General features: G+C 46.0%; 1 protein-coding gene across 1 annotated transcript in view; it reads left to right on the top strand.

Moving 5' to 3' along the window:
• The window catches only part of NSMCE4A (NSE4 homolog A, SMC5-SMC6 complex component), a 147,083-nt gene that overhangs the window by 74,042 nt on the left and 48,777 nt on the right, over positions 1-24,264 (top strand). Inside the window, exons 7-8 of the mRNA XM_063961850.1 lie at positions 4,554-4,648; positions 6,017-6,065. Of these exons, the coding sequence (XP_063817920.1) occupies positions 4,554-4,648; positions 6,017-6,065 (144 nt within the window). The remainder of the gene's footprint in view (positions 1-4,553; positions 4,649-6,016; positions 6,066-24,264) is intronic.

The raw sequence follows: 24,264 nt of genomic DNA, 5'->3' as shown, positions 1-24,264 counted from the left end.
AAGGTTGTGGTACAGAACTGCCATTACCAATTCCAGACGTTGCCGTTGGGTCTGTCCACGGCACCGAGGGTGTGTACCAAGGTAATGGCCGAAATGATGATACTACTTCGAAAGAAGGGAGTTATAATTATCCCGTACTTGGACGATCTCCTTATAAAGGCGAGGTCCAAAGAGCAGTTGTTGATCGGTGTAGCACTATCTCAGGAAGTGCTACAACAGCACGGCTGGATTCTGAATATCCCAAAGTCGCAGCTGGTTCCTACGACGCGTCTGCTGATATTGGGCATGTTTCTGGACACAGAACAGAAGAAGGTGTTTCTCCCGGAGGAGAAGGCCAAGGAGTTGTCATCTCTGGTCAGAGACCTCCTGAAACCAAAACAGGTGTCGGTGCATCATTGCACGCGAGTCCTGGGAAAGATGGTAGCTTCTTACGAAGCAATTCCCTTCGGCAGGTTCCATGCAAGGAACTTTCAGTGGGAACTGTTAGTCAAGTGAGGATCGCATCTTCAGATGCATCAGCTGATCACCCTGTCTCCGAGGGCCAGGGTGTCTCTGCTGTGGTGGCTGCAGAGTGCTCATCTTCTCGAGGGCCGCAGATTCGGCATTCAGGACTGGGTCCTGGTGACCACGGATGCAAGCGTCCGAGGTTGGGGAGCAGTCACTCAGGGAAGAAAGTTCTAAGGACAATGGTCGAGTCAGGAGTCTTCCCTACACATAAATATTCTGGACCTAAGGGCCATTTACAATGCCCTAAGTCAAGCAGAACCCCTGCTTCAAAACCAGCCGGTGCTGATTCAGTCAGACAACATCACGGCTGTCGCCCATGTAAACCGACAAGGCGTCACAAGAAGCAGGATGGCGTTGGCAGAAGCCACAAGGATTCTCCGATGGGCAGAGAATCACGTGCTAACACTGTCAGCAGTGTTCATTCCGGGTGTGGAAAACTAGGAAGCAGACTTCCTCAGCAGGCACGACCTACACACGGGAGAGTGGGGACTTCATCCAGAAGTCTTCACGCAGATTGTAGACCGTTGGGAACGGCCACAGGTGGACATGATGGCGTCCCGCCTCAACAAAAAGCTAAAAAAGTATTGCGCCAGGTCAAGAGACCCTTAGGCGATAGCTGTGGACGCACTAGTGACACCGTGGGTGTACCAGTCGGTTTATGTGTTCCCTCCTCTTCCTCTCATACCCAAGGTAGGGAGGATAGTAAGTAAGAAAGGAGTAAGAACTATACTCGTAGTTCCGGTTTGGCCAAGAAGAACTTGGTACCCAGAACTACAAGAAATTATCTCGGAGGACCCATGGCCTCTGTGTCTCAGACAGGACCTGTTACTGCAGGGGCCCTGTCTGTTCCAAGACTTACCGCGGCTGCGTTTGAAGGCTTGGCGGTTAAACGCCGGATCCTAACGGAAAAGGGCGTTCCAGATTAAGTGATTCCTACGCTGTTAAAGGCTAGGAAAGACGCTGCCTGAAGTTCAGACGTTGTTAAGGGAGTGCTGCATATTCAGCCCCTTTTTTGTGCCTCCAGTGGCACCTTGGGATCTCAACGTAGTGTTGGATTTCCTAAAATCACATTGGTTTGAGCCACTTCAGACCGTGGAGTTGAAGTATCTCACGTGGAAAGTGGTCATGCTTTTGGCCTTGGCTTCGGCTAGGCGTGTGTCAGAATTGGCGGCTTTGTCATGTAAAAGCCCTTATCTGATCTTCCATATGGACAGGGCAGAATTGAGGACTCGTACCCAATTTCTCCCTAAGGTGGTATCAGCGTTTCATTTGAACCAACCTATTGTGGTGCCTGCGGCTACTCGGGACTTGGAGGATTCCAAGTTGCTGGACGTAGTCCGGGCCCTGAAAATCTATGTTTCCAGGACGGCTAGAGTCAGAAAAACTGACTCGCTGTTTATCCTGCATGCACCCAACAAGCTGGGTGCTCCTGCTTCTAAAAGCAGACTATTGCTCGCTGGATCTGTAGCACGATTCAACTTGCACATTCTGCGGCTGGACTGCCGCATCCTAAATCAGTCAAAGCCCATTCCACGAGGAAGGTGGGCTCTTCTTGGGCGGCTGCCCGAGGGGTCTCGGCTTTACAACTTGGCCGAGCTGCTACCTGGTCGGGGTCAAACACGTTTGCAAAATTCTACAAGTTTGATACCCTGGCTGAGGAGGACCTTGAGTTTGTTCATTCGGTGCTGCAGAGTCATCCGCACTCTCCCGCCCGTTTGGGAGCTTTGGTATAATCCCCATGGTCCTCACGGAGTACCCAGCATCCACTAGGACATCAGAGAAAATAAGAATTTACTCACCGGTAATTCTATTTCTCGTAGTCCGTAGTGGATGCTGGGAGCCCGTCCCAAGTGCGGACTTCTGCAATACTTGTATATAGTTATTGCTTAACTATAGGGTTATTGTTCTGAGCCATCTGTTGAATGAGGCTCAGCGATTGTTCATACTGTTAACTGGGTATAGTTATCACAAGTTGTATGGTGTGATTGGTGTGGCTGGTATGAGTCTTACCCTGGATTCCAAATCCTTTCCTAGTAATGTCAGCTCTTCCGGGCACAGTTTCCCTAACTGAGGTCTGGAGGAGGGGCATGGAGGGAGGAGCCAGTGCACACCAGATATAGTACCTAATCTTTCTTTTAAGAGTGCCCAGTCTCCTGCGGAGCCTGTCTATACCCCATGGTCCTTACGGAGTACCCAGCATCCACTACGGACTACGAGAAATAGAATTACCGGTGAGTAAATTCTTATTTTTTCCTCTTTCCCGGAAGCTTCATGATCATCTATCATAGTCATTTGTCCGGAATTGGATAAGTGGATATCTCAGGCACTGGACGAAAGTCCATATTTCTACAACTTCTACTCTGCAGCCTAAACGTTCCTATATGGAACCTTCTTTCCGCTCCTTTTGAGCGCCACAGTCGTTTTGTAGCAGAGTGTGAGGAGGTACCGCTCAGACTAAAAGAATTAGACTATCTCAGTCGACAATATCTTCATCCAGGTGAAGAGTCTCTTCCGCCAAAAGTGTTTGGAACTCAGTTCGGCGGTGGGGTTGCCCACAAGTGGGCCTCATGGCGTCCAGCATAAATCACCAATTTCCCCGATGTGTGTCCAGTACATGGGATCCACAGGCTGAAACAGTGGATGCGCTACCGGTCTCCTGACCATAGAACCTTGTCTACCTGTTCCCACCTTTTCAGCTTCTTCCTCGAGTCCACTGGTAGCTTAAACAAGTGATTCTGGTAGCACCAGATTGGCCTCGGAGAGCCTGGTTCTCGGACATGCGCTCTTTCCTGGCAGACGAACCATAACCACTACCTCTACGTCAGATTCTGTTACAACAGCGACCCTTCATTTAGCCCTATTAACCATGGCTACGTGCAAAGTGGTGGCTGTTGAAGTACTTCCCACTAGGTTGCGGGCAAGCAAACCAGTTACGGCAATCCATTACCATAACATATGGTGATGTTATGTGGCCTGGTGTGTACGTTAAAGGTCTCCAACTGAGCCCCGGTGAACCACTGTACCTTATCTTCCACGAGGATTGGGCAGAAAAATTTTAGGACACATTCCTCTTTTCTTCCACAAGGTTTTTCGGCTTTTCATATCAATTGGCCTATTGTGATCCTGTCTTTGCGGGATGATTTTGGTGTGCCTTCTACCCTTGATGGGTTTGAGCTTTATACGTTCCTTATGTTGCACCCCACTGGGGGTGGCCAGCTACAAAGAATACTTGGTGAAATGAATTCACTTGACTGTTCGCCAGGCTTGCCTTCGCCAAGGTTCAATGGCCTTAGCTGCTGTTTTGTGCTCACTCCACACGTACTCTAGGGGCATTGTGGGTTGCTAGTTGTGGGGTCAACACGCCTTAACTCTGCCGAGCAGCACCTTGGTCTCGGATTCATACTTTTAAGTTCTACCAGTTTGACACATTGTGACTCCAACTTCTAGATTGGCTGCTTAGTTTTGCAGGTCCTTCAGCATTCACCCAGCCAGGCGGGAAAACTTTGGGACATCCCCAGTGTCATCATCTACTCCAGTGTCCCCTAGTGGCTGAATGAGCACTTACCGATAAAGCAGTTTCTCTGATGCCACAGGGGACACTGGATGCCCGATGCTGTTTCCCTGGCTTTGCCATGTTTGTGGTTTGTATTTGGTGTGTGTGTGTGTGTGTGTGTGTTTCTCTCCCCTCGTTCCAGACTTTCTTTTACCCTGCTCCCGTCTCCTCCTCAGCTCATTTCTTAAATTGAGGGCTGATGGGGCATAGAGGGAGAGGAGCCTTTACACGTCTTAATTTAAAGTGCCAGCTCCCTATAGCCACAGTCTATACCCCGGTGTCATTATCTACTCCAGTGTCCCCTGTGGCATCAGAGAAACTGATTTATTGGTAAGTACCAAAATCCTATTTATTTTTATTTATATGACCTAATGTGGGGCCGGTTATGTACAGATTATTACTGTAATTATTTTTTGTTTGCTGGAGCACATGTGAAATGGTATGTTACTGGGCCGCTTTACAATAATTTTATCCCTTTTTTTTTTTTTTGTAGCTGATTCGCCTATATCCTTCTTTGATTTCGTAATTGATCCAAAATCTTTTGCTCGTACAGTTGAGAACATCTTTCATGTTTCGTTTATAATTCGGGTAAGTTTCCCATTTTGGCATAAATATTCAGAATTTAGCATGCAGCACTTAAATTTGTAGATTAGAATTTTGTTTAATGGCTTGTTAAAATGATTTGTAATTTTCAGATGATTGTAATGTATGTGCTACTGAGTGCCCTCCTGCTGCCATTACCACATCACATGTCTTTCTTGTGTGTCTGTATGTTATTATCTTTGTACAATCTGGCAGAGTTGCTTACTTTCGTTTCCCTGGAAGGTGACTGTTGTTGTTGTTTTGTTTTTTTTATACAAATTTGCTCTTATAAACTATACTATGCAGTTGTACCAAAAATCCCCTCTCAGTGCGCCAGCAATTGTTTTTGCTGTGATGTGCGTCTTAATTACAGTGTGATGCTCCAAAATCGCTTCATGATTATTTTGATATGCAACATTTGTACACCTGTGAGGGAGTCTGAATCTCTCTATGAAATGCTACAATGCAGTCGACGATGCCTTTTTACGCGCCAGGTTCTGTTTTGCTTCGTTTACAGATTCCGACTTAGTCGCACATCAGATTAAGTAGTGCAGTCTCATGAAGTTGTATTATTGCATTGCGACAAAGATGCACATTTGAGCAAAAAAGATGCCACCTTGCTTGGCGTGACTAACTTACTCCATACGTCTTGCGATGCGTGGCTTATTGAGGCTAGGTCTATGAGAACACATCTGTATGTCAGGGCCGCCCAAAATAAATGGTTCTGCCAGATATAGCTTCTTTGCTCAAAACTGCAAAAGTAATGGGCCCTACAGACACGGCGATATGCCGCCGAGCTGCCCGACCGCCGATACGGCAGACGGGCGACCCGGTGGCGGGGGGGGAGTGAAGTTTCTTCACTCCCCCCGGCTCCGTAGACGTGCAGGCAAATATGGAAGATCTCGTCCATATTGGCCTGCATGCACAGCCGACAGGGCACCAGCGATGAGCGCGGGGCCGCGCGTCCATCGCTGGTGCCTCCACACTGACAGATATGAACGTTATCTCGTTCATATCTTGCAGTGTTATCGCCCAGTGTGTAGGGCGCATAAGGCAGAAATGAAGAGTATATAAAAGTTGTTTGAGGACATTTGCTAGTCTGCATTTTTCAAAATGTCTGAACACAGTGGGCACAGCAGTTCTTTGAAGCAATAATAACAAGAGCACAGTTTATACATTTACTATGATTTAGTGATATTTCTGTGGCATGAGGCACTATTTACTTGTCCACTTTTTTTTTTTTTTCCTATGTTTGTTTAGGGTTTTTTTTTGTTTTGTTTTTTTGCGTGGTGCTTAATCAGATTCACAACCAGGGATGAAATATTCCAATACCTCCACCTAAATTGCTTTAAATTGTTGTTTTTCTGCGTTTAGGATGGATTTGCTAGAATAAAGCTGGATCATGACAAACTGCCAGTGATAGGTAAGGAAACACACAGTGTTGGTTCAATTGGGTGAAAAAGAGCTATTTACTTTATATGAATGTAAATGCAGTACTGGATGCTGAAACGGCCTGTCCTAATTTTTCCCTTTCACAGAATGATACGGCTTCCTCCCATGCTCCAAATGTTATCTGCAATCCTCACGCAATCATTCATTTAGAGATTATAGCAACCAAACTACTGCCTGTGACCTCTGCCTATGTTCTGGCATCTTTCACACAGAACCACTACTGCATAAATAACATAACCTAAATTGTATGTGACATGGGAATTATAAATGTATAGACCTGCTTACATGAGGAAAAACAGACAAAAGACACAATAAAGTGGCCCCTTAGCGCTAGTTGACAATTAATAATTAATACGTGTGTTTATGCTATATCGTTTCCAAAGGATCAATCAAACGAGTAATCAAAGAAATCTGCAAGCAGCTCACTGTAGATAGGGGGACTTCTCTACCCCCTCAGTGCAATATGCTTAAAAGAAAAAAGGGAAAAAACAGACAGCGCTAATAGATTTTTTTATTCATTAATCTCTCTAACGTCCTAGTGGATGCTGGGGACTCCGTCAGGACCATGGGGAATAGCGGCTCCGCAGGAGACAGGGCACAAAAAGTAAGCTTTTAGGATCACATGGTGTGTACTGGCTCCTCCCCCTATGACCCTCCTCCAAGCCTCAGTTAGGTTTTTGTGCCTGTCCGAGCAGGGTGCAATCTAGGTGGCTCTCTTAAAGAGTTGCTTAGAAAAAGTTTTTAGGTTCTTTATTTTCAGTGAGTCCTGCTGGCAACAGGCTCACTGCATCGAGGGACTTAGGGGAGAGAAGTGAACTCACCTGCGTGCAGGATGGATTGGCTTCTTAGGCTACTGGACACCATTAGCTCCAGAGGGAGTCGAAACACAGGTCTCGCCCTGGGGTTCGTCCCGGAGCCGCGCCGCCGACCCCCCTTGCAGATGCTGAAGATTGAAGAGGTCCGGAACCAGGCGGCAGAAGACTTTCAGTCTTCATCAGGTAGCGCACAGCACTGCAGCTGTGCGCCATTGTTAGCACACCTCACACAGCGGTCACGGAGGGCGCGGGGGGGGGCGCCCTGGGCAGCAATGTATAATACCTGTATGGCGAAAAATACATCACATATAGCCCTTGAGGCTATATGGATGTATTTAACCCCTGCCAGATATCACAGACTCCGGAGAAGAAGCCCGCCGAAAAGGGGGCGGGGCCTATTCTCCTCAGCACACAGCGCCATTTCCCCTCACAGAAATGCTGGTGGGAAGGCTCCCATGCTCTCCCCTGCACTGCACTACAGAAACAGGGTTAAAACAGAGAGGGGGGGCACTGATTTGGCGATATGAATATATATTAAAATGCTATAAGGGAGGAACACTTATATAAAGGTTGTCCCTGTATAATTATAGCGTTTTGGTGTGTGCTGGCAAACTCTCCCTCTGTCTCCCCAAAGGGCTAGTGGGTCCTGTCCTCTATCAGAGCATTCCCTATGTGTGTGCTGTATGTCGGTACGTGTGTGTCGACATGTATGAGGAAAATGTTGGTGAGGAGGCGGAGCAAATTGCCTGTAATGGTGATGTCACTCTCTAGGGAGTCGACACCGGAATGGATGGCTTATTTATGGAATTACGTGATAATGTCAACACGCTGCAAGCCGGTTGACGACATGAGACGGCCGGCGAACAAATTAGTACCTGTCCAGGCGTCTCAAACACCGTCAGGGGCTGTAAAACGCCCATTTACCTCAGTCGGTCGAGACAGACCCAGACACGGACACTGATTTCAGTGTCGACGGTGAAGAAACAAACGTATTTTCCTTTAGGGCCACACGTTAAGGGCAATGAAGGAGGTGTTACATATTTCTGATACTACAAGTACCACAAAAAAGGGTATTATGTGGGATGTGAAAAAACTACCTGTAGTTTTTCCTGAATCAGATAAATTAAATGAAGTGTGTGAGATGCGTGGGTTTCCCCCGATAGAAAATTATTGGCGGTATACCCTTTCCCGCCAGAAGTTAGGGCGCGTTGGGAAACACCCCTTAGGGTGGATAAGGCGCTCACATGCTTATCAGAACAAGTGGCGGTACCATCTACAGATAGGGCCGTACTTAAGGAGCCAGCTGATAGGAGGCTGGAAAATATCCTAAAAAGTATACACACACATGCTGGTGTTATACTGCGACCAGCGATCGCCTCAGCCTGGATGTGCAGAGCTGAGGTGGCTTGGTCGGATTCCCTGACTAAAAATATTGATACCCTTGACAGGGACAGTATTTTATTGACTATAAGAGCATTTAAAGGATGCATTTCTATATATGCGAGATGCGCAGAGGGATATTTGCACTCTGGCATCAAGAGTAAATGCGATGTCCATATCTGCAAGAAGATGTTTATGGACACGACAGTGGTCAGGTGATGCAGATTCCAAACGGCACAAAGATGTATTGCCGTATAAAGGGGAGGAATTATTTGGGGTCGGTCCATGGGACCTGGTGGCCACGGCAACTGCTGGAAAATCCACTGTTTTTTACCCTAAGTCACATCTCTGCAGAAAAAGACACCGTCTTTTCAGCCTCAGTCCTTTCGTCCCTATAGAAGTCATATCTGCCCAGGGATAGAGGAAAGGGAAGAAGACTGCAGCAGGCAGCCCATTCCCAGGAACAGAAGCCCTCCACCGCTTCTACCAAATTCTCAGCATGACGCTGGGACCGTACAGGACCCCTGGATCCTACAAGTAGTATCCAAGGGGTACAGATTGGAATGTCGAGACGTTTCCCCCTCGCAGGTTCCTGTAGTCTGCTGTACCAATGTCTCCCTCCGACAGGGAGGCAGTATTGAAAACAATTCACAAGCTGTATTCCCAGCAGGTGATAATAAAATTACCCCTCCTACAACAAGGAAAGGGGTATTATTCCACACTATATGGTGGTACTGAAGCCAGAAGGCTAGGTGAGACCTATTCTAAATCTGAAATATTTGAACACTTACAAAGGTTCAAATCCAGATGCAGTCACTCAGAGCAGTGATAGCGAACGGGAAGAAGGGGACTATATGGTATCCCGGGACATCAGGGATGCTTACCTCCATGTCCCAAAATTTGCCTTTCTCACCAAGGGTACCTCAGGTTCATGGTACAGAACTGTCACTATCAGTTTCAGACGATGCCGTTGGATTGTCCAAGGCACCCCGGGTCCTTACCAAGGTAATGACCGAAATGAGGATTCGTCTTCAAAGAAAATGGACGACCTCCTGATAAGAACAAGGTCCAGAGAACAGTTGGAGGTCGGAGTAGCACTATCTCAAGTAGTTCTACGACAGCACGGGTGGATTCTAAATATTCCAAAACCGCAGTTGTTCCGACGACACGTCTGCTGGTCCTAGGGATGATTCTGGACACAGTCCAGAAAAAGGTGTTTCTCCCAGAGGAGAAAGCCAGGGAGTTATCCGAGCTAATCGGGATCCTCCTAAAACCAGGAAAAGTGTCAGTGCATCATTGCACAAGAGTCCTGGTAAAAATGGTGGCTTATTACGAAGCGATTCCATTCGGCAGATTTCACGCAAGAACTCTTCAGTGGGATCTGCTGGACAAATGGTCCGGATCGCATCTTCAGATGCATCAGCGGATAACCCTATATCCAAGGACAAGGGTGTCTCTCCTGTGGTGATTACAGAGTGCTCATCTTCTAGAGGGCCGCAGATTCGGCATTCAGGATTGGATGCTGGTGACCACGGAGGCCAGCCTGAGAGGCTGGGGAGCAGTCACACAGGGAAAAAATTTCCAGGGAGTGTGATCAAGTCTGGAGAATTCTCTCCACATAAATATACTGGAGCTAAGAGCAAATTTATAATGCTCTAAGCTTAGCAAGACCTCTGCTTCAAGGTCAGCCGGTATTGATCCAGTGGGATAACATCACGGCAGTCGCCCACGTAAACAGAAAGGGCGGCACAAGAAGCAGGAGGGCAGTGGCAAAACTGCAAGGATTTTTCGCTAGGCGGAAAATCATGTGATAGCACTGTCAGCAGTGTTCATTCCGGGAGTGGACGACTGGGAAGCAGACTTCCTCAGCAGGCACGACCTCCACCCGGGAGAGTGGGAACTTCATCGGGAAGTTTTCCGCATGATTGTGAACCGTTGGGAAAGACCAAAGGTGGACATGATGGCGTCCCGCCCGAACAAAAAACGGGACAGGTATTGCGCCAGGTCACGAGACCTTCAGGCGATAGCTGTGGACGTTCTGGTAACACCGTAGGTGTAACAGTCGGTGTATGTGTTCCCTCCTCTGCTTCTCATAACCAAGGTATTGAGAATTATAAGACGTAGAGGAGTAAGAACTATACTCGTGGCTCCGGATTGGCCAAGAGGGACTTGGTACCCGGAACTTCAAGAGATGCTCACAGAGGACTAATGGCCTCGGGAGCTAAGAAGGGACTTGCTTCAGCAAGTACCATGTCTGTTCCAAGACTTACCGCGGCTGCGTTTGACGGCATGGCGGTTGAACGCCGGACCCTAAGGGAAAAGGCATTTCGGAAGAGGTCATACCTACCCTGGTCAAAGCCAGGAAGGAGGTGACCGCACAACGTTATCACCACATGTGGTGAAAATATGTTGCGTGGGTGAGGCCAGGAAGGCCCCACGAAGAAATTTCAACTAGGTCGATTTCTGCACTTCCTGCAAACAGGAGTGTCTATGAGCCTCAAATTGGGGTCCATTAAGGTTCAAGTTTCGGCCCTGTAGATTTTCTTCCAGAAAGAATTGGCTTCGGTTCCTGAAGTCCAGACGTTTGTCAAGGGAGTATTGCATATACAGCCCTTTTGTGCCTCCAGTGGCACCGTGGGATCTCAACGTAGTGTTGGGATTCCTCAAATCATATTGGTTTGAACCGCTCAAATCTGTGGATTTGAAATATCTCACATGGAAAGTGACCATGCTGTTGGCCCTGGCCTCGGCCAGGCAATTGTCAGAATTGGCGGCTTTGTCTTACAAAAGCCCATATTTAATTTTCCATTCGGACAGGGCAGAACTGCGGACTTGTCCCCAGTTTCTTCCTAAGGTGGTGTCAACGTTTCACCTGAAACAACCTATTGTGGTGCCTGCGGCTACTAGGGACTTGGAGGACTCCAAGTTGCTAGACGTTGTCAGGGCCCTGAAAAAAAAAAAAAATATATATATATATATATATAATATTCCAGGACGGCTGGAGTCAGAAAGTCTGACTTGCTGTTTATATTGTATGCACCCAAAAAAGCTGGGTGCTCCTGCTTCTAAGCAGACTATTGCTCGTTGGATTTGTAGTACAATTCAGCTTGCACATTCTGTGGCACGCCTGCCACAGCCAAAATCTGTAAATGCCCATTCCACAAGGAAGGTGGGCTCATCTTGGGCGGCTGCCCGAGGGGTCTCGGCTTTACAACTTTGCCGAGCAGCTACGTGGTCAGGGGGGAACACGTTTGTAAAATTCTACAAATTTGATACCCTGGCTGAGGAGGACCTGGAGTTTCTCTCATTCGGTGCTGCAGAGTCATCCGCACTCTCCCGCCCGTTTGGGAGCTTTGGTATAATCCCCATGGTCCTGACGGAGTCCCCAGCATCCACTAGGACGTTAGAGAAAATAAGATTTTACTTACCGATAAATCTATTTCTCGTAGTCCGTAGTGGATGCTGGGCGCCCATCCCAAGTGCGGATTGTCTGCATTACTTGTACATAATTATTGTTACAAAAATCGGGTTGTTATTGTTGTGGGCCATCTTTTCAGAGGCTCCTTCGTTGTTATCATACTGTTAACTGGGTTCAAATCACAGGTTGTACGGTGTGATTGGTGTGGCTGGTATGAGTCTTACCCGGGATTCAAGATCCTTCCTTATTGTGTACGCTCGTCCGGGCACAGTACCTAACTGAGGCTTGGAGGAGGGTCATAGGGGGAGGAGCCAGTACACACCATGTGATCCTAAAAGCTTACTTTTTGTGCCCTGTCTCCTGCGGAGCCGCTATTCCCCATGGTCCTGACGGAGTCCCCAGCATCCACTACGGACTACGAGAAATAGATTTATCGGTAAGTAAAATCTTATTTTTATCTAGATTTTTCTTCAGCTAAAATAGCCCTTTGCACCTACCTATAAATCTGTTTCCACATATCACTTATATATATTAAAATTCAAGCCAATAAAACAATAATACATCAATAATATATAATATAATACAATAGCTCTGCTCTGTATACTTGATTTTTCAATCCACCACTGAAACATTTGGATACAAATGCAACAAAATGTTTCCTTCCAATGCTGTAGAGGTCTCCAGCCTCTAAGTTGATATTAGATTGCTCATTCAGCTTAGGATGGAAGCTTTTTTTCGTATTGTTGCTATATTAAATAACAGCTGTTACAGTTCCTCCAGATAATAATAAAAGTTCATGCAGCTCAGCAGGTGTTCAGAACTAGTTTAGTATATGGCAGCAGCCAATTAATTGCTTATAGATTGACATGCAAAGAGATATGCAATTGCTTTTGCTTATAGCGATGTTAAAAGTTCAGCTGATATTTTCGGTCCGGAGATAAAAAGGAGCAGGGCGGCAGAGTTTGAAATATCCGACTGAGGAAGCCGCCGAGCGTTTACAGGCGGAGAAACGCGTCTCATTGTTTTTACTCACCTATGATCAACCTACCACGAGTATACCTCAACACGCTGGGAAGAATTCTAAAGGATCTCCGGATAAGGCTCATAAAAAGGTATCCGAGCACCAGAGCCGGGAGTGAGTAAAGAATTTTTGACCCAGGAGGAAAGTGGTAATATATAACATGGCCATGTTTTAAAAATATCAGCTGAACTTTTAACATCGCTATAAGCAAAAGCAATTGCATATCTCTTTGCATGTCAATCTATAAGCAATTAATTGGCTGCTGCCATATACTAAACTAGTTCTGAACACCAGCTGAGCTGCATGAACTTTTATTATTATCTGGAGGAACTGTAACAGCTGTTATTTAATATAGCAACAATCCGAAAAAAAGCTTCCATCCTAAGCTGAATGAGCAATCTAATATCAACTTAGAGGCTGGAGACCTCTACAGCATTGGAAGGAAACATTTTGTTGCATTTGTATCCAATTGTTTCAGTGGTGGATTGAAAAATCAAGTATACAGAGCAGAGCTATTGTATTATATTATATATTATTGATGTATTATTGTTTTATTGGCTTGAATTTTAATATATATAAGTGATATGTGGAAACAGATTTATAGGTAGGTGAAAAGGGCTATTTTAGCTGAAGAAAAATCTAGATAAAATTAATGAATAAAAATATTTTATTAAAGAAATCTATTAGCGCTGTCTGTTTTTTCCCTTTTTACATGAGGAAAGATCAAACAGTCCGTATAGTGCTTATTTTAATTCAGTAATGAATTCACATTAAAATATGACGATTATACCACAGGGCACAAAACTTCAGGCTGTGATCACCCAGTTATAAAAGAAGTAGCCTAGTCATTAATATTTGGATAGCACTGACTTCTTTTATAGACGCGACTCCACTGATTGGCAGTAATGCAGGTACATGTTTGTAGCTGTCAGTATTGACACAGAGGTAGAGAAGATGTCCACTGCAACTTTCACCATATGTACAGTTTCATTTATAGAATAAATTATACTTTAGTGATTAACCTAATTCTCCCTGAGATAACTACAGTCTCCTTAAAGCTACAGTATGTTTTTTTATTTTTTATTGTACTGACTGTGTAGTTACCTCATTGTAATGTTGGAAGGCAAATAACATTGTGTGTGTATATACGTGTAAATATGAGTGTATATATGTATGCGTGTATAAATATGTATGTAACATAGTAACTAAGGTTGAAAAAAGACAATTGGCCATCGAGTTCAACCTATTTGTGGTCTCCTATTCAGTCTTATTATAGGACTAGTTATTTTTATGTTAGGACTAGTTATATTAACTATAATGCGTGCCTACGCACCATAACCCTGAATATCTTTATCCAATAGGACTTTATCGAACTCATTCTTAAAGGTGTTGACTGAGTCCGCAGTTACTACTCTCTCAGGCAGGGAATTCCAAACACGTATTGTCCTTACTGTGAACAAACCTTTTCTCCTCAATGTGCGGAAACTCCTCTCCTCTAACCTAAGCGAGTGACCACGTGTTCTCTGTCCTGATCTTGTAGAAAACGGGTCCCTCCCAAGCTGTGTATATTGACCCCTTATATATTTGTAGATGTTGATCATGTCCCCTCTTAGTCTCCTCTTTTCCAATGTAAACATGCCTAGCCTTGCAAGCCTTTCCTAGTAATCCAGCGTCTCCATGCCCTTGATTAGTTTGGTCGCCCGCCTCTGAACCTTTTCTAGCTCCAGGATATCCTTTTTGTAATATGGTGCCCAAAATTGCACACAGTATTCAAGATGTGGCCTCACTAGTGATTTATATAATGGGAGTATAATACTATGTATGTATGTATGTATGTATGTCTATATTAGTACCAGCAAAAAGTTTGGACACCCCTTCTCTTTCAATGGTTTTTATTTATTTTAATTTTCTCATACGTCATAGAGGATGCTGGGGTCCACTTCAAGACCATGGGGTATAGACTGTTCCGCAGGAGCCATGGGCACTCTTAAGACTTTTCAATGGGTGTGAACTGGCTCCTCCCTCTATGCCTCTCTTCCAGACCTCCGTTTTAGAAATGTGCCCAGGCAGACTGGATGCACTCTGAGGAGCTCTACTGAGTTTCTCTGAAAAGACTTGTTAGGTTTTTTATTTTCAGGGAGAACTGCTGGCAACAATCTCCCTGCTTCGTGGGACTGAGGGGGCAGAAGTAGGAACCAACTTCCTGAAGAGTTTCATGGCTCTGCTTCTGGCTGACAGGACACCATTAGCTCCTGAAGGGAACTGAACGCTAGCCGTGTCTAGATGCTCACTCATATAGCACGCCATCACCCCCCTCACAGAGTCAGAAGACAGGTGAGTGTAAGAAGACAGATCTTCAATCAAGTAAAGTGACGGCTGAGGTACCGCACGGCTGGCGGGAGCGCAGCGCGCCATTGCTGTCCACACATACACAGGCACTGCTGGGTGCAGGGCGCTGCAGTGCCTGTAAACTGGATAAAAGGGGGCATAAGATGCCAAGGCACAGCCCTACCCCCGCCAGTATAAATATTATGTGAAAAATCTCTGAGGAGAAACGCGCCATTGCGGGGGCAGAGCTTCCTCCTCAGGCAGCCAGCACACTGTTAAGCGCCATTTTCTCTCATTCACAGACTGCAGAGAAGACGCTGGTCCTCCTCCACTTCTGAACAAGTATCAGGGTGAAAAAAGGGGGGGCCTGGGGGCTAAATCATATTGTTCATAGTATAATAGTGCTTGAAGGTTTTTGTGTACGGAGTACGCGACACAGGGATTTTGTCTCTGTGTACAAAGTACGCGGCACAGGGTTTTTTTCTTTGGCGCTGGGTTGTGAACTGGCTGCTCCTAAACTGTGTCCCTCTGGCAGATTTTACTGTGGGTCTGTCCCCTATAAGTCCCAGTGTGTCTGTGAGTGTGTGTTGTACACGTGGGTGACGTGTCTGAGGCAGGGAGTTCCTCCCCGGAGGAAGGCATTTTAGGGACACAGAGTTGTAATGTGGTGGTGCTGCCGGCACACCAAGAGCCTGCATGGGTGAAAGAAATACGTGATAGTATGCATCATATCAATAGGAGATTAGATAAGTCTGAATCTCATGCTGAGTGCTGGAGAAAATCTGTGGAAGATGTGATTTTTTTTCAGGGCTCTGTTCTTCCATCCGCAAGCGACCCCTCTGGGTCACATAAGAGACCATTTGCGAATATTGTGAATACTGATACCGACACGGACACTGATTCTTGTGTCGACGATAGTGACTCCAGAGAAATAGATCATAAATTGGCAAAAAATATACAATATATGATTGTAGCTATAAGGGAAGTGCTGGAAGTCACAGAAGCCACTCCTGTACCTCAGGAGAAGGCTTATTTTATAAAGGAAAAGAAATCCAAGGTCACCTTCCCTCCTTCCCACGAGCTTAATACTCTCTTTGAAGGGATGTGGGTGAATCCCAGAAAGAAATGTCGTATTCCCAAAAGAATTCAGATAGCTTATCATTTCCCAGTGGAGGACAGGAAAAAATGGGATACACCCCCTGTGTTAGACAGTGCACTGTCCAGGTTGACAAAGAAGGTAATTCTCCCTGCACCTGGCATGGCTTCACTAAAAGAGCCATCAGACCGAAAACTACATTGAAATCCATTTATGTTGCCAATGGTACGCTGCTCAGGCCCACTATTGCTTGCGCGTGGGTGAGTCGCGCTATTGAAAAATGGTCAAAGCGTGTCATCAGAAATTGGCACGATTGATAAAGATAAGATACTCAAGTTAGCGAATATCAAAGACGCTGCCACATACATGCCAGAAGCGATGAAAGATATTGGACTCTTGAGTTCACAAGCCGCTACCATGGCAGTATCGGCTCGGCGGGCGTTGTGGATTCGCCAATAGAACGCGGATGCAGATTCCAAAAGAAATATGGAGGCTCTCCCATGTAAAGGTGAGGCCTTATTTGGCGATGGACTGGATGCGTTAGTCTTGGCGGCTACCGCAGGTAAGTCGACATTTTTGCCCTCTGCACTGGCAAAAAAGACATATGACCCACACATGCAGTCCTTTCGGCACAATAAATACAAAAAAGCAAGAGGTTCCCCCTTCTTTGCAGGAAGGGGAAAGGGAAAGAAGACCACAGCGACTTCAGGTGCCCAGGAGCAGAAGTCTACCCCTACGCAGGGCCGGCGACAGGGGGGGTCAAAGGGGATTCCTGTACCGGGCCCCAAGGATCAGAGGGGCCCCAAGTATATGCCACTTAGTGTCCAGCAGGGAATCATCATGGAGTTATTGGGGAGAGACAGACCATGGTGTGTGTGGGGGAGGAAGGAGAGATATACATATTTATATCTCTGTATACTGTAGATAAATAAAAATAGATATATTTATTTAATAACAGTTTATTATATAGCGCAGAAAATTCCGTTGCTCTGAGGGGGCCCCAGAGATATCACTGTACCGGGCCCCAAGATGTCTGTTGCCGGCCCTGCCCCTACTTCTGCCAAATCTTCAGCATGACGCTGGGCCCACGTCTCAAACTGTTCAGCCAAGGTTGGATTCTGTCTGGCCTGGATCCCTGGGTGTTGCAAATAGTGTCCCAGGGATACAAGCTGGAGTTTCAAGACGTTCCCCCATGCCGATTTTTCAAATCGACCTTGCCAGCTTCTCTTCCAGAAAGGGAAGCACTAACAGCAGCAATCCAAAAATTGTCAGGATCAGGTCATAGTCCTGGTACCTTTGTCACAACAAGGAGAAGGGTTTTATTCCAGCCTTTTTGTAGTTCCGAAGCAGGACGGCTCGGTCAGACCGATCCTAAACCTAAAAAAAAAACCTGAATCTCTACTTGAAACGATTCAAGTTCAAAATGGAATCACTGAGGGCAGTGATTTCCAGTCTGGAGGAGGGGGACTACATGGTGTCTTTAGACATAAAGGATGCTTACCTGCATGTTCCCATTTATCCTCCTCACCAGGCTTATCTGAGAGTCGCGGTTCAGGATTGCCATTACCAATTCCAAACGTTACCTTTCGGTCTCTCCACGGCGCCGAGCGTATTCACCAAGGTGATGGCGGAGATGATGGTTCTCCTGCGTCAAAGGAGTCAATATAATTCCTTATCTAGACGAACTCCTGATAAAGGCGAGATCCAGGGAGCAGTTGTTACAAAACATCACACTCTCCCTGTCGATACTCCAACAACACGGTTGGATCATAAATTATCCAAAGTCACAGTTGGAACAGACGACAAGACTGTCTTTTCTCGGGATGATTCTGGACACAAGTTCAGAGAGTATTTCTTCCGGTGGAAAAGGATCTGGAAATCCAGAAAATGGTAAAACAAATATTGAAACCATCAAGTGTGTCGATCCATCAGTGCATTCGGTTGTTGGCACAAAAAGAAACCGGGAAGGATTGGACTTGAAGTGGCGCACTTAAACATTAAATTGATACATAAATTATAACTTTTATTAGAGTATATTTATTAAAAAGACCTGTAGCTGTGAAATATTAAAACCAAAAACATATACATTGACAAAACAAAGTGTGATAAGTGTGAATAAAAACACACACTGTGCTAACTGTGTAGTGCTACACATATATAATATATTATAGGTAGTATGACCCTTGAATCAAATTATATGTGTCGTTAGGCTGAGTGCCCAATGGCGCTTTGAAGTCACTGATCAGTTGTACTAGATAGGCTTACTGAGGGTACTGTAAAGTGCAATATTCCAATAGAAAGCTACCCCTCAGTTTAGGCGCTGTGACCCCTCACTTATGTGCAATCATATGCTTGTACAGCTATGAGTCAGTGTTTATCCTCACTAGTGATCTCAATGTAATTAGCTGTTCTCAATCAATTTACAGCAGGTAATATCTGAAGTCAGTATCACTTTAAGTGAATAGTCTGTTTGGGCGCTATGACCCCTCACTTATATGCATTCATATGCTTATATAGCTATGAATCCGTGTTTCTCCTCACTAGTGATCTCAATGTAGTTGGCTGTTCATTAATCAATTTACAACAGGTAATACCTGAAGTCCGTGTCACTTTAAGTGAATGATAATTGATGTTCACTTATATGCTTATACAGCTATAGATCAGTGCTTCTCCCCACTAGTGATCTCAATATAATTAGCTGTTCTCAGTCGATTTACAGCAGGTAATTAATAGTCAATATCACTTTAAGTGAGTAATCACAATGTTCATTAGTGATATTGTTAATGAGACACTGTAATGTCCAAGAATGCATATAAACTGACAGTTTTCCACAATATTCACTACTATTATAGTGGAATATAGATCATAGCTGTGAGGCACAGGGTTTAGTGAGCTGTTTGAGTATTGCACTAATGCCGTACACTGGAACAATCCATCAGCTGTTAATAGCAGTATATCCTATCTGGCTATTTTGTACTTATCAGCTGTGTGATGGAAACCTATATATCAAATACACAGCATTTAACCTGAGTAGCACATAAACACTGCTAGATAATTGTTCTATACTTGTAAAGTAACAAGCTGTGCTGTAGAGATGTCTCAGCTGCTACATTAAGCAGTGTATCTTAGTCTTGCTACAATGTTGCGAATACATGCAGCTTGCTGAGTCATATGTGGTTAAATAATCCTCTCAATGCAGGAAAGCTTGTGAGCTCCATCAGTGTCATGAGGCTTCACAATAGCCAGCTCAGCTTTAGTATAGATCTCGCTCTATTCCTAATAACACAATACATTTAGCACATTGTTATTATACACAGCAGCACAGTGTGACTCGCCGACACGTGTTTCACAGTTAAGTTTTTTCAGAGAGCTTCTAGGGAAAATGGTCAGGAAGCCTGCTTTCACATAAACGTACTGAAATTGTGAGCCATTTACAACGGCCTTCAACAAGCTGTACATCTTCTTCGAGATCATCCCGTGCAGATCCAGTCGGACAATGTAACAGCAGTCGCGTACATAAACAGGCAGGGCGGAACGAAAAGCAGAGCGGCAATGGCAGAGGTGACGAAGATCCTCCTCTGGGCAGAAAGACATGTAAAGGCTCTGTCTGCAATTTTCATTTCCGGGAGTACACAACTGGGAAGCAGACTTCCTCGGCAGACACTATCTCCATCCAGGAGAGTGGGGCCTCCACCAAGAAGTCTTCGCAGAGGTGACAAGTCTTTGGGGAGTTCCTCAAGTAGACATGATGGCTTCTCGTCTCAACAAGAAGCTTCAGAAATATTGTTCCAGGTCAAGAGACCCTCAAGCAATAGCAGTGGATGCGCCGGTGGCCCAGTGGGTGTTCCGGTCGGTGTATGTCTTCCCTCCACTTCCGCTGATCCCAAAAGTGCTCCGGATCACAAGAACAAGAAGAGAGAGAGCAATCTTCATTGCCCCAGACTAGCCAAGGAGGGTTTGGTACCCAGATCTTCAGGAGTTGCTCATAGAAGATCCTCAGCCTCTTCCTCTTCGCGAGGACCTGCTACCGCAGGGGCCGTGCGTGTATCAAGACTTAACGTGGCTACGTTTGACGGCATGGCTGTTGAGCGCTGGAAAAGCCATTGAAAAGTCTTAAGAGTGCCCATGGCTCTTGCGGAACAGTCTATACCCCATGGTCATGAAGTTGACCCCAGCATCCTCTACGGACTAGGAGAAAAGGATTTACCGGTAGGTATCGAAATCCTGTTATTTTCTCTTACATCCTAAAGGATGCTGGGGTCCACACTTAGTACCATGGGGTATAGATGGGTCCACTAGGAGCCATGGGCACTTTGAGAATTTAACAGTGTGGGCTGGCTTCTTCCTCTATGCCCCTCCTACCAGACTCTGTTTAGAAAATGTGCCCAGTGGGGCCGGTTACAGCTAGGGGAGCTCCTAGGAGTTTTCTTCCCTGCTTTGCGGGACTGGGGAGTGGGGGGACCAACTCTAGAAGTTTAATGGTTCTCGGTCTCCGCTGACAGGACACTGAGCTCCTGAGGGTGCTGATCGCAAACCCACGAGGCGGACGATAAGCGGGTCGCCGGCGGGAATGGCGGCACAAGGGTGGGAGCGCAGCTCTGACAGGCTGCGCTCCAAATGCAGGCTCAGTAACACTTGGTGTGTGCGCTTGAGGGGTGTCCTGGGCCAGCGCTATTACCCTGCAATGGTCAGATCAACTAACAGGGGCTAATTAGGCCAGTATAATATAACAAGTGCGGGAAGCAGCGCGCCATTACAGGGGGCAGGGCTTCTCCTCAGAGCGGATCCAGCACTCACCAGCGCCATTTTCAGCCTGCAGATCAGAGGATCAGAACGCTGACAGGGAGCACTGCCCTCTACATAACTCCAGCTCTCCTCAGCGGTACCAGGGTGTTATAGACAGGGGGAAAGTGAGTTGGTAGTGTTAAGTTAACCTCTTAAGGTTAGATAACAGGCGCTGGGCTTTTATCATAATAATTGCCTGCAGTGGCGCTGTGTGGCTGGCTCCTTATACTCTGTGGCTCTCTGAAGGTACTTTGGGGGAAACGGTGTCTGACATTTTCCTGTGTGTGTATCTCACATTACCATGTCCAAGGACTCTGTATCCTGTGCTGCAGAGTGTGTATCTTCTCCTGAAGAGTCTCTTGCATGTACTCAGGACTGCAATATGCTTTCTCAGCCTTCTGAATCTGAGCCAGCATGGGTGGATTCTTTAAGGGGAATGATATTCCAAATTTCAACAAGGATGTCGTATAATGAGACGCAGTTTTCTGGGGGAAAAAATCTGTGGAGGGTTTGACATACTCCGTCCCCACTGCTTCGTATAAGACCCCTCTTACATACCCACAAAAACGTACACTTGCCCAGATAATGCAAGTCGACACTGACTCAGATACAGGGGAGATTGAAGCCATTAGGGACGTTTTACATATAACTGAGAAGGTACCTGAGCAGGAAGAGGAATCTTATTTTACAGAAAGTGAAAAATCCTTGCTGACCTTCCCGGCTTCCAAGGAGTTAAACTCCTTATTTGAAAAATCCTGGGAAAACCCAGAAAGAAGAAAAAATTCCAGATCCCCAAAAAAGGGTTCTCATTGCTTTCCTTTTCCCTGAAGAGGACAGGAAAAAGTGGGAAACCCACCCTATAGTAGACTCTTTGTGCCTAGGTTGTCAAAAAAGGTGGTTTTACCTGTTCCTGGTTCAGCCGCTTTAAAAGAACTGGCTGACTGCAAGATTGAGTTTACGCTCAAATCACTATACACAGCTACTGGTGTAGCTTTAAGGCCCACCATTGCTTGTGCGTGGATTTCAAAAGCCATAGTAAAGTGGTCAGGCACATTACTTGAGGACTTAGATACTATGGATAGGTGTGACATTGAATTGTTTTTGCGTCACATACAGGATTCTGCTGGTTTCATGGTGGAGGCCATGAAGGACATTGGCATGCTGAATGCAAGGGCTACTTCCATGGCAGTCTCTGCATGCAGAGGACTCTGGCTACGCCAATGGACTGTGGATGCAGAATCTAAGAATAGTGTGGAGAACCTACCCTTACACAGTTAATCGATGTATGTGGTAGGACCCACAGCTCACTGATAAAAGAAGATTCCTTTGTTTAGAGCACTCTTTTTTTAGTAATATATATGTGATGATGAAATGTTTGTCCAAAGTTAAAACGTAACTTTTATTTCTCTGACGTCCTAGTGGATGCTGGGTACTCCGTAAGGACCATGGGGTATAGACGGGCTCCGCAGGAGACTGGGCACTCTTAAAAGAAAGATTAGGTACTATATCTGGTGTGCACTGGCTCCTCCCTCTATGCCCCTCCTCCAGACCTCAGTTAGTATCTGTGCCCGGCCAGAGCTGGATGCACCCTAGGGGCTCTCCTGAGCTTCCTAGAAAAGAAAGTATTTGTTAGGTTTTTTATTTTCAGTGAGATCTGCTTGCAACAGACTCACTGCTACGTGGGACTGAGGGGAGAGAAGCGAACCTACCTGCTTGCAGCTAGCTTGGGCTTCTAAGGCTACTGGACACCATTAGCTCCAGAGGGATCGAACACAGGCCCAGTCCTTGGTCGTCCGGTCCCGGAGCTGCGCCGCCGTCCCCCTTGCAGAGCCAGAAGAACGAAGAGAAGTTGAAAATCGGCGGCTGAAGACTCCGGTCTTCATTAAGGTAGCGCACAGCACTGCAGCTGTGCGCCATTGCTCCCTTAGCACACCACACACTCCGGTCACTGATGGGTGCAGAGCGCTGGGGGGGCGCCCTGGGCAGCAATTAGAGTACCTTACTTGGCGAAAAGCACATAATACAGTCTGATAAACTGTATATGTGCATTAACCCCCGCCATTAAAGTACATAAAAGGACAGAAGCCCGCCGCTGAGGGGGCCGGGCCTTCTTCCTCAGCACACCGGCGCCATTTTCTCTTCACAGCTCAGCTGGAAGGAAGCTCCCCAGGCTCTCCCCTGCAGTATCCTGGTACACAAAGGGTAAAAAAGAGAGGGGGGGCACATAAATTAAGGCGCAAAACTGTGTATATAAGCTGCTATTGGGGAAAAATCACTCAGTATAGTGTACATCCCTGTATTATATAGCGCTGTGGTGTGTGCTGGCATACTCTCTCTCTGTCTCTCCAAAGGGCCTTGTGGGGGAACTGTCTTCAAATAGAGCATCCCCTGTGTGTGTGGTGTGTCGGTACGCGTGTGTCGACATGTCTGAGGTAAAAGGCTCCTCTAAGGAGGTGATAGAGCGGATAAGTGTGTGGGAGGGTGTCTCCGTCAACAACGCCGACACCTGTTTGGATATGTGTAAGTGCTGAGGTAAAATTATTGCACAAAAGGTTAGGGAACAGAAAGGAAATCTACCCTGGTCTGTCCCTATGTCACAGAGTCCTTCAGAGTCTCTCTATGTTCACTATCCAAAATAACAAAGTATCGACACGGAGTTTACCTCCACTGTCGACTACGATAATGCAAAGTTACAGCCAAGAGGGCTAAAAGATATTCAATATATGATTACTGGAATAAAAGATGATTTGCATGTCACTGATGACTCATCTGTCCCTGACACGAGAGTACACATGTTAAGGGGAAGAATGCTGAGGTAAATTTCCCTCCTCTCATGAGGAAAAAGAGCGGGAATCTCTAGACAAGAGACGGAAGCTTCCCACAAGAGAATTCTCAGGCTGTATCCTTTCCCCACTAGGGCCGGGATGTGTTGAGAATCTTCCCCTTAGGTGTCCTGTTTGCACTAGCTATTCTCATGGATCCTGCAGATAGCGTGCACATTCTAGTATACTACCCAGACCGGCGATTGTGTCGGCATGGGTTTATAGCGCTGTGGCAGCGTGGACAGGTACCTTATTAGCAGAGATTGAGACCCTAGTATGCATATAAATATTTTAAGATGCTGTCTTAAGTGATAGATATATAATTATAAAGCATGCCCAAAGGGACATGAGTATACTGGGTCCTAGAGACAAAAGCTATGTCGATTTCTGCTTGACGTGTCCTGTAGAATATACATTGGACAGATGATGCCGACTTAAGAGGCATATGGAAGGCTGAGGATTGTGTGGAGAAAGGTTCTCGGGCCTGGTCTCCACAGTTATAGCT

This window comes from Pseudophryne corroboree, chromosome 3, assembly GCF_028390025.1.
Source record: "Pseudophryne corroboree isolate aPseCor3 chromosome 3, aPseCor3.hap2, whole genome shotgun sequence".
In the NCBI taxonomy this organism is placed as follows: domain Eukaryota; kingdom Metazoa; phylum Chordata; class Amphibia; order Anura; family Myobatrachidae; genus Pseudophryne; species Pseudophryne corroboree.
Note: the sequence above shows the minus strand (reverse complement) of the source record. Positions and strands in the feature narration are given on the sequence as shown.